Here is a 17397-nt window from a genome sequence, read left to right on the forward strand (position 1 = left end):
GTGAGACTTTGCCAAAATACATTGCTACTGGGCAATGAAAAAACGACACTTGAAAATATTTTTGACCATTACCAGGGTTTTTTACACGATCGTTGTCATCCAGATTCCAGATGAGGCAAGACGAACACAACGAAAAAAAACATTGTTGAAATCACCGATTGCCGTATATATTGTGAGAAATGCTATTTATAAACTGCAGATATACCGTACACCACAGGAAAACGATTGGTGTCCCAACACATAGTATGTTTCTTGTTCATTTACACTGCTCTTTTGTATCACGACGAACGTATTTCGTTCTCGTCCAGAGATCTAGAACTATAATTTGTGTGTTGGACTGTGTTGGATAATTCGTGGAAATTCCACGGTATCATTTTATGAAGGTGTGAAGACGACATGGCAGGTAGGTTTTGAAAAGTCTTGTTGAAAAGTCTTGGAATCGTTTGGTAGATATTTATATTACCATTAAAACTTACGTCCTTGTTGTCAAACGGCCCACGTGGGTGGGTGTTTACATGACGTCACCCGTTTACGCATTAACCAATGAAATGTATGTGTTAGCATGACGTCATATTGACCTGTCAGATCACTTGTATAAGCTCCGCCCACTAGAGTGCGGTAGTTACTACCGCAGATGGGGCTTTAAGTATGGCAACATATGTACAGTGAAAGAGGATCTAGGGTCGCTGGCGAAGGCAGCTACACTAACAGTGTCAGGGTGACATTTTATTCATTCGGCGAAGGGAAAAACGAAATTGAAAGTACAAAATTCTATATAACGTCCTATTCAGTCCAGCAGACACATTATCCTATCACGTGTTTTGGGCGTTTATGACTTGTATGACTCATGTTTGTTTATTGCCTAAATGCGTTTCGAGGAAACGTAAGGCATCACTTTCTGTTTATCAATATAAAGCCTCTAACCTAGCGACTACAACATAACTACATGTAAACTCATTTCCTGACCGACAAGAAAGGGCGCGTTCCGGGTATGTTGAAATACATCTGTCATTCTTTTAGAATTTATCTAAACAGGCATGTCTTTTGAATACATGATTTTAGTCTCTGTGTTGAGGAAATGACTGAATGAAACAGTAATATTTTCTGTGTTTTAGAAGTCAAAACATGGCAACTATTACCTTTTACCACTACACCAACAAGGCTGGGAAGGACGCTATCGTCCGTCAGAAACGAATACGCGCAAGTGATGGGGCCAAGGATGCAGTGTTTGGAAGAGGTGTGTCACAAAACAACAAAACTATATATCTACATATTTTACCTCACAATCCGTTCAGATTAAGATAAGGAATATTGTAAATGGAGATAATCATGGGTCACATAGAACATTGGCTGGGATCGCTAAACAAAGAGTTGTTTCTTAATGATAGTTGATTCAACTATCGATCAGGAGAAACATGTTGTTCAACATTTTGTTTAAACTGTATATTTCTAATATCATAATGTGTATATATGTTTAATGATCGTAGAGTATAGAATATATATCAATTTTAGTAAAACTATTAATCTGAATAATGTCAACTAACATTGTAAAAACTAAATGGCTTTAACTGTTCCAATTAGAACTTTCTCATTGGTCAAGTATAGATGGGCTGGGTGACAGATGGCGACAGATTCATTGTCAAAAGCTCGATTGTGAAACATCTAAAAGTAAAAGTATCTGGTTCAATAGTTAACATCCTCGCTGTGCGTGTAGCACGTTTATCGACATTTTCGATGGATGCAGTAAGATAAAATATTCTGATAATCATTTACCTTACAAATGTGAGTGGAGTGTGAGCTGCAATCAGACTGGTTGAAAAACGCTGTTGACCAGCAAATCAGAGCTACTTTCTGAGCGCCCTATCATCTTCCCTCGCAATCTAAGGAACCTCGGACATAATAATGCAAGGAATGTGGGAAGGAATTCATCAAACTTTCACTATGTGGCTGTAATATTTACATTATTCTTGCAAATAGTAAATATGCGCGCGCTTCTCTTTTCTAATTTTCATCTTTCTACCTTTATGCTCATTTCAGCGTAAATGTCTGTTTACAGGTGTGTACGGAACAACCCTTTCTCCGTCTTCAGGACTCAAGAAAATAATCTATAACAATTGGGATGGTCGTGTCGACCCAACCAAGGGGATGCTGGTGAGAGCGGCCTGGGCAATCAAGGTGGAGCTACCAAAAACCGACGTTAAAGAAGCTGGGTCAGAGCGAGATATCTTGATTTACACTGGCGGTGACCTTCAACTTGACGATTACGTCTGGGAGGTCATCCAGGTTGCCTAGAAGTGAACGAGGACATGGGTTCATTACATAATTTAAGGTTTCAATTCCTGACAAACTTAATCAGAAAGATATGCTTTAAGAAGATTCCGTGTCACAGGATAACTGAGTGCAGGGTATACACTATGTATGTGTTATGCTGAAAACCAGGTGTGCCGGACATGTAGAGATCACACCAGCTACCTACATGTCACTCAGGTGCTTATTTTGTTACTAGCTCAGCTAAGCAGTAAACGTTAATCTTAAATTGTGTTTCTCTGTGTTCCATTATTTATTCGTCAGTGTATTTGATACACAACGTTCATACGTTTCAATGATGCAATAACTTATGTGACTGTTTGGGGTATTTTATTACGTGTCGTCTTTCAACCTGAAACAATAAGTTAGAAATACAGAAAGCGAGAAATACAATGGCAGTACATGTACACAATAAAGTGGTACATTGTAGTACAAAATACAATGGCAGTACATGTACACAATAAAGTGGTACATTGTAGTACAAAATACAATGGCAGTACATGTACACAATAAAGTGCTACATTGTAGTACAAAATTCAATGGCAGTACATGTACACAATAAAGTGCTACATTGTAGTACAAAATTCAATGGCAGTACATGTACACAATAAAGTGGTACATTGTAGTACAAAATTCAATGGCAGTACATGTACACAATAAAGTGGTACATTGTAGTACAAAATACAATGGCAGTACATGTACACAATAAAGTGGTACATTGTAGTACAAAATTCAATGGCAGTACATGTACACAATAAAGTGCTACATTGTAGTACAAAATTCAATGGCAGTACATGTACACAATAAAGTGGTACATTGTAGTACAAAATACAATGGCAGTACATGTACACAATAAAGTGGTACATTGTAGTACAAAATACAATGGCAGTACATGTACACAATAAAGTGGTACATTGTAGTACAAAATACAATGGCAGTACATGTACACAATAAAGTGGTACATTGTAGTACAAAATACAATGGCAGTACATGTACACAATAAAGTGGTACATTGTAGTACAAAATACAATGGCAGTACATGTACACAATAAAGTGGTACATTGTAGTACAAAATACAATGGCAGTACATGTACACAATAAAGTGGTACATTGTAGTACAAAATACAATGGCAGTACATGTACACAATAAAGTGCTACATTGTAGTACAAAATACAATGGCAGTACATGTACACAATAAAGTGGTACATTGTAGTACAAAATACAATGGCAGTACATGTACACAATAAAGTGGTACATTGTTGTACAAAATACAATGGCAGTACATGTACACAATAAAGTGCTACATTGTAGTACAAAATACAATGGCAGTACATGTACACAATAAAGTGCTACATTGTAGTACAAAATACAATGGCAGTACATGTACACAATAAAGTGGTACATTGTAGTACAAAATACAATGGCAGTACATGTACACAATAAAGTGGTACATTGTAGTACAAAATACAATGGCAGTACATGTACACAATAAAGTGGTACATTGTAGTACAAAATACAATGGCAGTACATGTACACAATAAAGTGGTACATTGTAGTACAAAATACAATGGCAGTACATGTACACAATAAAGTGCTACATTGTAGTACAAAATACAATGGCAGTACATGTACACAATAAAGTGGTACATTGTAGTACAAAATTCAATGGCAGTACATGTACACAATAAAGTGCTACATTGTAGTACAAAATTCAATGGCAGAACACTGACAATGGCATATAAAAAATTTAAAATATACTAGCATAGGAATAAAATTTACCTAGCACCAACAGTGATCAAACTTTCAAAAAAGTCTGGATATCACTGATCATAACAATGATCATACCACACACGCTAGTAGATAGAAAGTAATACCTTCCGGACAAAAGCATTCCTGTGGAGCGTGGAGTACCAACAAAAGCATTCCTGTGGAGCATAGAATTTCAACAAATTCCTGTGGAGCATGGAATTTCCATCAAAAGTATTCCTGTGGAGCATGGAATTTCTAACAAAAGCATTTCTGTGGAGCGTAGAGTAAAGAAACAAACAAAAGCATTCCTGTGGAGCATGGAATTTCTAACAAAAGCATTCCTGTGGAGCGTAGAGTAAAGAAACAAACAAAAGCATTATATTCCTATGGAGCGTAGAGTAAAGAAACAAACAAAAGCATTCTTGTGGAGCATACCACAGAGGCCAGTCAAATCACACAATAGAAGCAAATTTTGCTAAAGGAGACTAGCAGTAAGGCTGGCTCTGTATATATTCGCTCTGTTCAAACATGTAACTATGTCACCGCACATTAGTATCAATACACTAGGGGTAGCTCTCGCTCACCCACTCTTTACACGCAAGAGTGAATCTATTCGTGTGTGGGTTTTAGCCGCTGAACCTGTTAACCCTTTCACCGATGTCAATTCATTTTTCTCTACTTCAATCACGTTTCACTAAGTGTTAAAATATTATGTTATTGTTCATAGCGGTATTCATTAACCTTTATCTATTAACCTTTATCTATTAACATTTCTATCACTCTTTAACTTTTTATCTGTTTCAGTGTGCTAACGTAACACTAAGGGTTAAATGTTGCTTTTAGACGATCACCAACTAGATAATATCGCTGTTACTTGTTTTCGCCATTATGTTAGAACTTGAGTAGAAAGTATACATTATACCCATCTGCAGATGTGTAATTCGTATGTTTTCTGCTTTATGACATATAACTAATTGATGTAATAGTAATAATGAAAATAAGTGAACTTACCTTATGACTGTACAACACTGTTTCATTAATCATTCCTCCATATATTCCGTTTGAATTAACCATTCGCTCAGTTCATATTTGGTTTAATCATATTTATTCCATCAATTGTACATGGCTGGATTTAATTTCTTCTTATATATCATCATGTAGTAAACTTAGCTGGAAAAACAACGGTCAAACCGTTCGGCTACACCAGATACCTGTAGACGAACGGCTTACCGGTGTAAGGGAGGTAATACACTATTGACAGTGAAGAAACAATGAACGCTGGCTGGCATGAATACATACACCGAAAGACGGATGAAGCGAGCGGCCTGCCCTCGTGATCCAAGGGAGGTAACTCGTATCACACTAGTGGCTCATATCACATTGATAGACCAAGAGAGCGAATAACTGCGAATTGAAACATAAAACATACACACATTCTGATTAAAAATATGCTTTTATTTGAGAAAACACAGTGAGATGCTCGCGTATGTGTCGATAATACCCGCGATGCAATCTACGCCGAAGCAGTCTTTTCCTTTCTCGTCTCACTGAGCATTGTATCCCACGATGGCTGAAAAGGAAGGGTAAATTAATAATAATAATAATAATAATAATAATAATAGCCAAAGCACTTAAAATAGTCCTCCAAAGCAGATAGAATTTGTTCGCGATCTTCAATCAGTTTTCTAAATACACTGCTTTTCAAGGAAATGGTTTTCCTTTCCTTTTTGCTGTTGTAGTTTGAAAGATGCACCCAAGCATCATCACGGAACAACTTGATAGACAGCCAATGGCCAGCAGCCCACTCAAACGTAGTGTGGATGTGATTGTCAGACGTTTTCGAGTAAAGTGTCTTCTCCCGAAATGAACCACTAACACGTTATATTTATACTCACTCTGCAAGTAAGGTGATTCAGCATGTTGTCACTTTCTCACGGGAAAAACTACTTCATTATGTTGCCTTGTTCTTTTCAAATGGTATCAACTGGTACACCTCGCATACAAATGGTGTATACATATACTTCTGACTCACTATACTTTGCTTGTGAGTGATAGTATACGATTTTTAATTAGTACGTTTTCTAGATACTCCCCTGTTTGACCAGACAGCAGCCCTATTGACTTAACAAGAACGAATCCACAAAGCCACCACTTGTTACTCTCTCATTTTTAATCAATATCGAGTTTTTAGTAACACACTCTCTATACGGCTCTTTCATTAAGTGTATCCCTTTTATGTTGTCTTTCATAATGGAACACCTGTGCTTTTAAAGTGTCACGTTTTCAGTACCATCCCATGGTAAACATTTTCTCAAAAATATTGTATAGCTTGTGTACTCGGTCAAGGTGATTCAGCAGTTCTTAGTACTACCCTATTATACACCCGCTTGATACATCTGTCTTGAAGCAATCTGAAACTGTTTTGAATAGCAGCCAAACCAATCATGTTCATTGTGTGTAGCTGTTTGCACTTAAATTTGAACTTATATTTCTATAGAGCTCCAAAATGTTTAGTTTTGGAATAAGAAGTCCGTCCACTTTATTTTTTTCACCATTTCCGACTGAGGAATTGCCAAGGCAACATCAACCAAAAGTGTACAGGAAACGTTAACCATTAACGTGCATCCTTAGGATAGGAATCTTCAGCAAAAGAGCAAGTACTCCACTTTTACTGCATACTTACACTTATACATTTGTTAGATTATTTAAAACTTAATATCACGACATAATATTTAAAACTGTTTGTAACCATTTTAGTCTAATGCTTAGTTGATGTTCGTTTGTTTGTTTTCAGGTAACTACCAACACATACACACTTAGTTGGTGAATACCTATTATGACTATGTACACCACGAGTAGAGACTCCTACTGTGAAAATTGTCACACTTGTTTTGGTTATAAAAGAAATTTAACAAGGCATCAGCAAATATGTGGAAAAGTTGGGGGGCAATTTTCATGTCAGTATTGTCGAAAATATTTTTCCAGAAAAGATAGTTTAAAACGTCATGTGAAAAGCTGTCAAAAAGTAGACAATCCTTTGGTTTGCCAATGTTCACTGTGCTTTCAACACTTTACCCATGAACTTGCTTTTCAATCACACTTACCACATTGCCTAAACAGGACTTCACAATATGATTTTTCTTGTCAGATTTGTCATGGAGTTTTCCCAAATTCAAAAGCATTGCAGTTGCATGAGACTAGAACAGGACATGATATTGGGAGTCGCAGCAAAGTAGGAAAAACATGGCTACAGTATCCATACCTCCTTCTACCACATCACCACCTGCCATTCCTTCCCCCTACCCCCCACCACCGCCAATCCCCGCCCCTGATGTTTCTCCTTCTTATCCCGAACCTTACTTCATAAACGTGATTTCACAAAATGATGTATCCTGTCAGACTTGTCAGACAATGTTTCCAACTTCAAAAGCATTGCGACTGCATAAGAATAGAACAGGAAATGATATGGGGGGTGGTAGCAAAGGCAAGTTAAGTAGGAAAAAAACGGCTACAGTATCTGTACAACCATCCAACCCTTCATTGCCTCCCATTCCCTTCCCACCGGGTACTCCTTCCAATCCTGAACCTGTTGGTGACACTTCTGATCATGCTCGCCCATGTACCAGCGAATCTTTAGGAGGAGATGTGAGAGAGTATGAGTTTAAAGGGCAGGGTGCTACAGATGCTTTACATTTTATGGTGAATCAACAAGCTGTCATTATTGATGTGATCAAGGCAGAACTCAGAGAGAAACAGTCAGTGAAATGGGGATTGTGCCTTCACATCAGAATGGTTAAACCTACTGAAGATGAAACAGCTAATATTCATGAGGCCTACTTTCGAAGCACAATGGTCATAGCTACACAAGGAACCAATTTGGCTGATCAATACCTTGAAGCCATGCACAAGATATTGCGTTCACTAGATAATTATCAGGGTGAACATTCTAATTTAAACGTGGTAGACATTGCAATGATGAAAGTGATCATCGTTAAATTTAAGCCTTTTAAAGGCGGTACATACATCCCTCTTCCCAAAGAAATTGCATACAAAACTACAAGCGTTGTGAATGTAGAAAACAAAGATGAGATGTGTTTTGTCTATAGCATTTTAGCCAAACTGTTTCCCACTCCGCATCATCCAACACGAGTGAAGCATTATCAACCTTTTGTGAACAGATTGAATTTGGATGGGTTTACTTTTCCGATGACACTCAAACAAATCCCACGGTTTGAACAAGTCAATCAGTTGAGTATCAATGTGTATGACTTCAAAGATAAAACTCTCCATCCACTTTACATCAGCAACGTATCCAACATAGAACCAGACAGACAAATTGATTTGTTGATGCTTTCACAAGAGAACGAGGCCGAAGATTTCGAAGGATTCTTAGGCTTAGAGGGTCATGAACTTATGGATGTAGAAACGAAAGCAGACACCCATTTTTGTTTGATCACTAAGTTGATTTTTTTTGTCAAAAACCCTGAGAAAAAACGTAGTAACCAGTATCATATTTGTAGAAAATGTTTGTGGACATACAGCTCACAAGAAAGGTTGAATAAGCACAAGGGGTATTGTTTTGTTAAGGCCCAACGTGTCAATATGCCTAAACCCGAGAAAGCAGTCTATCAGTTTGGTTTACGATCAGAAGCTAAAACAGAAAGAGCTAAATTTCTTATTGTGGCCGATTTTGAAAGTTTGCTGTTGCCAGTCGAAAATCATGCTTCACGTTTGAACAGACATGTTCCTTGTGCCTATGCTTACAAAGTTGTTTGTACGGAGGAGCGGTATTCGAAATCTGTTCAAACCTATGTAGGTTCAGATGCAGCAGAACACTTTATTCAAGACATTTTAAGAGAATATGATGAAATTAAGGAGATCTTTGCCAATGTTGTTCCCATGCAATTATCTCATCAGGATAGGGCAACCATAGCAAACACAACTCAGTGTGGATTATGTGGAAAAGAGTTAGGGAAAGACAGGGTGTTAGATCATGACCATCTCAGCGGTGCAAGTATTACACAACAAGTGTAACCTAAATTTCCAGTTGCAAAAGAAAGTGTATCTTATGTTGCACAATTCAGAGCATTACGATACGCATCTTATTCTTGAAGCAGCGCGGGAATTTGGAGAGAGAAGTATTCAGATCATACCCCATCTAGTCAGATGTGAACACTGTATCAAACCAAAAGACAGCTAAAGGAATAAAGAAATCTGTCATTGCCAAGCAATTGACCCATAAGAAATACAAAGACAGTCTCCTGGAGAGGAAACCTTTTTATTGTTCCTATTCACTCATTCGCTCTCACAATAACACTTTATACACTGAGTCATTGAGCAAAATAGCATTATCCCCCTTAGATGATAAACGTTATGTACTAGAGGATGGCATACATAGTTTACCCTATGGGTATTCACCAGTCTAAGAGTATGTGGTAATGCTGTTCAAGTTCCACATTTCAGAGATGGGTGATTGATACAGGTACCCTCCTCCTTTTTTGCTGAATGTTATCCATTTTAATTTAACAATAATAATTCTAATAACAATAGTAATAATTGCTGTTATCATCACACTTAAAGTGTTTCACTCATTTAATTATCTTTATGATTACAGCAACATGAGTACCACCGGATTCATTTACCAGTTAAGACAAAACGGCAGCAATGACATAGTGTATTATGAAGGCAGAAGCTTCCGAAGAAGCCATGAGGGTGCCATGCAGGCAGGTTTACAGCGTGCAAGAAGAATGTTCCAACAAGTGGAGAATCGTCAAACAGCCAACTATTCAGTAACTGTGCGTGAAATTCACATCAACAGGAGACAAATAACCAATTGCTTACAGCTGCGTCGAAACAGACGACTTTTCGTAGGCGTCTTGGAGTCTCACTATCTCAATGAACTCCAGAGACTTGTTCGGAAGTTATGTTGTGATAATTGTTATGGATGTGAAGTTAATCATCCATCGCAAGTACATCACCAGTGTCTCATGATGAACAGTGACGAGTGTATTACTCAATACTTTGATCGTGCAGTGAATGAGCTGCCCCTTCATACCATCTTGGAAAAAGCCAAGCAACAGAGGGTAAGCCTTGGGCTAGAGTTTCAGGACCAGCACACTGTGCGTTACAATGACTCTGATTATATGCATAGGCATTTCTTCTGTGATGACAGAAAAGAAAGACTTGAGATGCAGCTCAGAGTCCTCATGAACATGGAAGATAGTAATAATTAAAGACGCATGTGTTAGCATTATTTTATTGCTTTACAATCAGAAAGTTACATAGAATACATGTCATGAATTCAAAGTGCATGTACAGTTAGAAAGACTCTAGTTTTCTTAATTTTGTATTAGTGTTCGCACCGGGCACACCATGTTGTGCTTGTCGTTTTAGATATAAAGATGATTTTGCCTTCTTTCTTTTGTCGTTCTTTTTCTTTGCATCTGGCTTATACAAAAGCCGCTTTGGTACATGGAGCATTTTTAAAAGTTTGAGAAAGTCATGGTAGCCTGTAGGAACAGCCCCACGACGCATCACAGTAAAACGAATGAGGTCAATAACGTTAGTTCCGATCCACACATTCTCATTATCTAACACAATTTCTAACTGATCATTCAGTCTGAAGTGAGCGTTTCTGATCTGATCCCTGATAAAGTACCATAGTTTGGTGAGTTTGCCAATCGTTTTAGTTAATGACACATCCTTAAGAAGTAGATCCAGAATCAAGTTCGTATTCCCTTTAATCTGTGCTTCATCATGGGTGATTTCTTCAGGGGTCTCATTCAGTCTCAGAGGACTCGTCTCCCGATCCGGAGTCACTGTCATTATCTGTAGTTGTTGTTGTTCCTGAGTCACTGTCTTCTCCTTTTCCTGGTTGTCTATCAGGCGTTGGTATGTGTTCCTGTTCAGGAGAACCATAGGTCTGCTTATGATGTAGGTAATCTAACAGTGCAGCAGTGCAAATAGGCAAGATCGAATGATGTCTTATCAACACCTCCTTTTTAATCCGATTGGGAAAACCTTCTTTGGCAGCCAATGTTCTAATGTGAAACCTATGACGGTGCAAGCGAGTTTTATCCATCAGTGAGAGGGGAATATTCCCTTTCAAAATGTTTAACATCATGCTATTAATAGCATACATTTGTTCACATGACACATATTGAAGTAAAGCTTTTCTCTGCTTCACATTAGCCTGCAGTAGTGTCTGAAGAAAAGACAGATGTTTTTCCAGTAAATCACCCATAATGATGTGAAGAGATCACGATGTGAAATGATCCAACTAGGTTCTTGTGACTTTTATATATGTATGCTTAGACCCTAATATTCCTCATACACCATAGCCGATGTCTCTCATTCGGTATTAGAAGCTATCATGCTTATGTAACTACACTGAGGTGATAACCTGAAATGTTCAGTTAGTGGTTCATCTTCTGGCATCCATTTATGTACACGCAATCGACACATGAAACAGTAGACTTTATCTGATTGACCCGTGTAAATGAAACCTGCTTGTGCCATAGTCTTCAGAGACTGTTTCATTTGCACGGGCCAACTGGCGAAGGACTTTAATCTCTCACAAAAGCTATGCCCATACACTTCAGCATTGGTTGAAATCACTGAACAATCATTAGCAATATCTTCAAATCGTCCGCAAACATCCATGATGACCTCAGTAAGCAACTGATCTGTTCATTGGTAAGACGGGCAACTGGTGGGTATAACTTTCAGCAGTAGCTTTTATTTGGGTTGGTACACAATACATACTTCATCTGGAAAGACACCACTGCGCAGACGCCCATACTGAGGATCGGAATAGGGTGATACGTCAATCATTAAATATTGAATTTTTTTTCCCTCCACTGCGTCACGAAATGATTCAGTAAAATATTTGGCTTGTCCCGGAAATATTTGAGATGCCAAGATTTTATATTCATGTGCAGAACGTGGGTTAGATAGCAAAATGAAGTAGTGTGTATTCAAGGAAATAGTTCGGTTACAATCCCCCTTAGGATAAGCAGACTGTTGAATATTTATAACACTGATTCCCCAATGATGAGACAATGTAGTGTAGAGATTTAACATCAGTGGACTTTTACATATATCCATCATCATGTCATCCATGACCAACACCATGTTCTTTTCAGATTGCTCAGACCACATTTTCAAATCATTCTCAGTTGGAAGGGAATCCATAAAAAGAATGTTAGAAATGTTTTGCTGCATGTCACTGTAGATGTCTTGCCATACGGCATAGCAGTACACAATAAGGTTGGGAAGTTTGTCAAACATCAGATTAGTTTGCTCTTACAACCTTTTCACCCAAACTGTTTTCCCTGAGGAAGATCCACCAATCACAGATATGGTGGTAGGTGTTTGTATTGGTAAGAGACACTTACGTTCCATGATCTCACTCTGAGCACAATAATTCAACTGTGACAATACAGCTGAGTTACTTATATTTATAGAACAAACTCGAATGACTACACTAATTTTTTTATTTCATTTTTTTAATGGGTTACACAAGTACAGTAGTATGTTACATGACACAGGTATGACAAGATAAAAAAACAATATCTAAAATAATTACAGATAAACTTTGACACATGCTCATCATTGTTAAAACGGACTTGCACATCAAATATCTGCACAAGGGTTTGAAGGGTAAGTTCTGTTTTGCATTTATACAACAAATAATATAAACAATAATGACCACAAAGGTTGGATGATGAGGACTGTAACTGTCTTCTGTTGTGCTGGTATTGATTGACATAGGTTTTTAAGTACAAGTCAAAAACGGAATTCACTGGCTCACCCAGACTGTCAAACAGTTCCCCTGTATTTCCTTTGAAGTACATAGCCACCCAGTGACGACCCGGTCTTCCAGATGGTTCAGTATTGACAATGAGACCCACTCCACGTGCAAGCATGACTCTAGTTAGCACAGGTAAAGTATCTTTGGCAAACACACCTAAGACATGGTACTTTAAGATGGAGTCGCTTTGAATAGCACATGCAAGGTCAGAGGCTTTCATGTTTTTTACTTCACAAACACGTGCCTGGTCTTGTCAATTTCGATGAGGGAATTTCTTTCACTCAGAACAACACAACTGAGTGTTTCGGTGAGAGCGGATTTGAACTCGATTTCTAGTCGGGTGCTACCGGATTTCAACAGATTCAGATAGTCGGATTCACTGCATACTTTATCAATGTCGAAGACGAACAGGGCACTCCTGAGCAAAAAGTCACTCCGAGTGATTCCGTTTCCTGTATTTTCTTTCCACAGACACATCCCATCGAACATCTGCACATAGGACTCAACGTCATCTGCCTGCATGGGACGTCCGGGGACACTGGCACCATTGATGTACAGGCTGATGTTTTTCACCTTACTAGATTGGAAGTTGTAGGGGTTACCAGTGTAAGATCCATTCAAGCTGTTGCTGAGTACAAAGCCTACGATGTAACGATAAGCAATAGGATTCGACAGATTGTCAATGGTATGTGTCAGTTGAGTGGTGGGGATGCTTGTCACCGTGACCTCACTTTTGGTGTAAGGATACAAAGCATTGCTGTCTTGAAACAAGGTGTTGTGTGCCAAAATAAGAGCTGGATTGACTTTCAGTTTACACACCTTCAGGTAGGTATCCGGAATTTCCACCTTGTAATCTTGACCTGTTTTGCCACTCATCAAACAGAACTGGGGCGAGGAGCGGTACAGCTTCACTGTCAAATCCACTCCATTGACCAAATATCTGTTCATGTGAAAGATATCTTCATACAATGGCCCCTACATGGTCAAGACTTTACTAGTATTAATGAAACCGCCACGAGATTGCACTCCTGTATTGAGACCAGTGTAGGGATCAGTCGATTCGACATCATTGTTGGATTCAGACACATCTTTGTAGAAGAGTTGAGATGACAGCTGTGAAGTTTTAGCTTCTGTTCCATAGTTGAGTAGACTTTTCATCATGCTCTTGTAAGCATAATGGTTGTTTGTAGAAGATACCAACTGATTCTGCAGGTACACTGACACCTGGGAAAAGAGGACCTGCAGAAACAAGTTGACAGGGACAATATGTTCCTTGTCAACAAGATCAGTGCCATCTGCATGTTTCACCTTCAGCTTCACATGTAGGCGGGTACGGTTCAGGTCAATGTAATCACTTCCAGCATTCATTACTTGAAATTCCAACGGTGAAGAATCATTGATTTGGCTGAGTGGTCGCACTTCATCAAAATAATGTTGATGGATGCTGGTCTGGTATGGTGGTAAAATAAAAAGATTGAGAGAGGGCGGTATCAGTTCCTCAAAGTCTTTATCATTCAATAGTGACATGATTAACTGAAAACGTCGTTTTCTCGAACAGGGGTACACTGGAGAACCTTAACGGTCTTGGATGGAATGTTATCTGTCTGACGGATCTTCTTTGAAGTGGTGATTCGATCACCTGCAGCTCGTTTTAAAGATTTCCGTCTCTTTTCTTTGGCATTGGCTCTCTCAACAATATTCTGCGTCTCTGATGTCACTTCCAGTTTGATCTTGGGTTCTTTGGTCTTCACTTGAAGTAGTGTCGGGATCACTTTCACCTGTGGTTTACCATTCACTAAGGCAGATGTTCCTTTCATGTGTTTCTTGAAATAGTGGGTCCATTTGACATAATCGGGAACATACAAAGGTGTGGACTCCATGGTTAATCAACGAAGGGATACCGTCTCAAGTGCAGTGTCACATATGTCACATCCTTTAGAAATGAGGGTGACATGCCGTTACTGGCCTTTATACGCACCTCTATGTGTGGAGATTCTTTGACTTTAACCGGAATATTGTATTCATAGGCAAAGCTATAGTAAGGACCTTGTCTGAGATCAAGCCGTCTCAATAAAGGCAACTGCTGTTCACCTGCCAAAGAACTATCACACAGATTGCATAACATGTCCACATATGGATCATTCATGTGGGTGATGTCAAGTTTACCAAAATTAATCTCCGTTAAAGACACAACCCAGAATCCATCAAAATTCAACCTTTGATTTAGTTTGACACGAAAATGATAAGGGGTATTCTCGTTAAAATAAGATTGTTTGGAGTCTGAGCTTTTGGGAAATATGTACCTTTCCATCAGATATCTTTCAGTTCACTTTCCTCCACATAAGAATCGAAGCAACTCGGCCAGCCCAACCACCTCACTAACAGGTAGGTCTTCCCTTTCACACGTTTTCTCTTTAAAATCTCTACCTGCCACAAGACATTTTCCTTTTTCTCCACCTTTTGTAGCTCGTTGGCATAAAACGTACCTTCTATCAGTTTATCGTGAAAGTCTTTGATCTTATACTGTGCTATCTCTTGTCTCTTGTATCGCCTAGCCACCTTAAACAGCTCCTGAGTCCACTTCAGATCAAGTTCCTTACTGAAAGGTCTCCGGAGGTATGGAATGCGAACAAGATCCCCTACTTTAAATACAAATGACTTTGACCTGTTGTGTTTGAAGCTTTTTTTAAGTAACAACGGCTTCACATACAAATGTTCCCATACTTTCATTCTTCTTCTTGACTTGAACTGGAGAAAGGTTGGGCAAAGAAGAATGTAAGGTGTTGTTATAATTGTCCATCATCTTGGGCAGTGCATCTAAATAATACTTGGTGTTATTATGGGTCAAGTAACGCGTAATAAGTGATTTAGTGTTCTGTTGAATCGTTCCACATAATTACTTTTGATATTTTCGTTATGTGCAACAGTCAGAGTGATATTGTGTTTTTTCTAAAAAATCTTTAAATACTCCTTTAAACTCTGAACCACCATCCACACGCACTTTCATTAAATTTCGTTCCTGAATTATTTCTTTGAAAGCTTTCAGTACTGTCTCTGGTCTCTTATTTGTTAAAGGGAGCGCGAAAGCAAACCTACTCAGTATGTCAATAGCCACCAGTAAATAACGCACGCCATTATTCTCCTTGCTGTAACGAGTCATGTCGGTCAAATCTACATGAAACATTTCATTTATAGAATTCACCCGAACTCTCAGCCTTTTGAATCTCTGTTTGGGTGGCTTGTGTAAACTGTAGGCGTCCTGTTTGTTCAGAAAACGTTTGACAGTGCTCAGTCTGAGATCTGGTTGACAAGCTAATTTCAGAACGCTATGAAGTTTCTCAGGACCATAAAAAGCCCCCGGTTCAAGCGGGTTAAAATAGTAACTTTCTTACATCTTCTCCTGTTTCTTTGTTACCACCTTTCTCTGTTGTGGCTTCATGTTGAAATGAGAGAAGCTCTGACAACAGACATCTATTAAAGAACAACCATTTGATAACTATCAAAAGAAGACAAACAAAGATGTAAGCATAATTTATGTTTTATTCATAGTATGGACATTGCTAAAGTACACACACACATTTCATTTGGTACTGATAGAATAATATGACATGGAAACAGTCTACAAGCGTTTTTGCAACTTCAACATTTTTACAACGCATTGCTTCAAACCATTCACCCATTCGTGTGATTTGAATGTATTGTCACGATAGTCCTTACACTGGTAAGGTACTAAATGGAAAGCAGGCATTGTGCACAGATCTGGATCATCAGTCACAAGTTTCATCCATTTTCCTATTACCAGTTCATTGTCCGCATCCTCAAGTGCCGCATTGAAGCATTTATCCACCTGCTCCTGCTCCGTCATGCGACAAGAATGTTCTCCCAAAAAGATTGGATCACCTTCTTCATTAAACAGACAAGGAATACACATTTCTCACACGAGCTGGCTGATCGTTTTACTCACTTCTAAAGAGTAACTCAACGTGAGAAGATCCTCTGCATGTTTCAGTTTTGTAGCCATATCCACTTCATCAGCGTTGAGTGGTAAGGTTTTCATCTTCTTGATAATGACTCTCTTTGTTGTCTTGCATTCGTCTTTAAATTTTCTCTTTGCATCTTTCGCGCATTCTTCCCTATCTTGAAACCACTCAGGCGATCTTGTTATGACTGGCTCATTTAGAGTGTGTGGCATCCTCATGACCTGCTTCCACGAGTAGAATGTAGTTTTCTTGCCTCTGTTCAAAATAGCAAGTTACATCAATGTAACACATTTAAAGTCATAAGTTTTCACTTGGCTCTGTGTTCATTATTTCATTTCTAACCATCATTAAGATCTGACCAAGTCTATTACTGCCTTTCCATTTAGATGGATTAAGAATATTAGGGTCATGCAGTGATAGACCCACACCCCACACACGATCATACGGACTCGCTTCTACCAAGATCTTGGGAAAAGTGTCTTACAGTTGTTTCTTCAGAAAAAACAGACTGTATGAATTTAGCTGCATACACCACATTGGAACTCACA

At 38.6% G+C, this 17397-nt stretch overlaps 2 protein-coding genes across 2 annotated transcripts; one reads left to right on the forward strand and one right to left on the reverse strand.

The window, feature by feature from the left end:
• The first annotated feature begins 829 nt into the window (after window positions 1-829).
• LOC124125321 lies at window positions 830-2541 on the forward strand. Its single transcript, XM_046488604.2, has 3 exons — window positions 830-989; window positions 1116-1237; window positions 2057-2541. The coding sequence occupies exons 2-3, from the start codon at window positions 1126-1128 to the stop codon at window positions 2290-2292; spliced, it is 348 nt and encodes a 115-aa protein (XP_046344560.2). The 5' UTR covers window positions 830-989; window positions 1116-1125; the 3' UTR covers window positions 2293-2541.
• Window positions 2542-13094: 10553 nt separating this feature from the next.
• LOC124125328 (uncharacterized protein F54H12.2-like) lies at window positions 13095-13817 on the reverse strand. Its single transcript, XM_046488611.2, has one exon. It carries the CDS (start codon window positions 13815-13817, stop codon window positions 13095-13097), a length of 723 nt encoding a protein of 240 aa, XP_046344567.2.
• Between the last annotated feature and the right edge of the window lie 3580 nt (window positions 13818-17397).

Source organism: Haliotis rufescens, unplaced genomic scaffold (genome assembly GCF_023055435.1).
Source record: "Haliotis rufescens isolate VD_foot unplaced genomic scaffold, xgHalRufe1.0.p SCAF_5, whole genome shotgun sequence".
NCBI classification, from domain to species: Eukaryota; Metazoa; Mollusca; class Gastropoda; order Lepetellida; family Haliotidae; genus Haliotis; species Haliotis rufescens.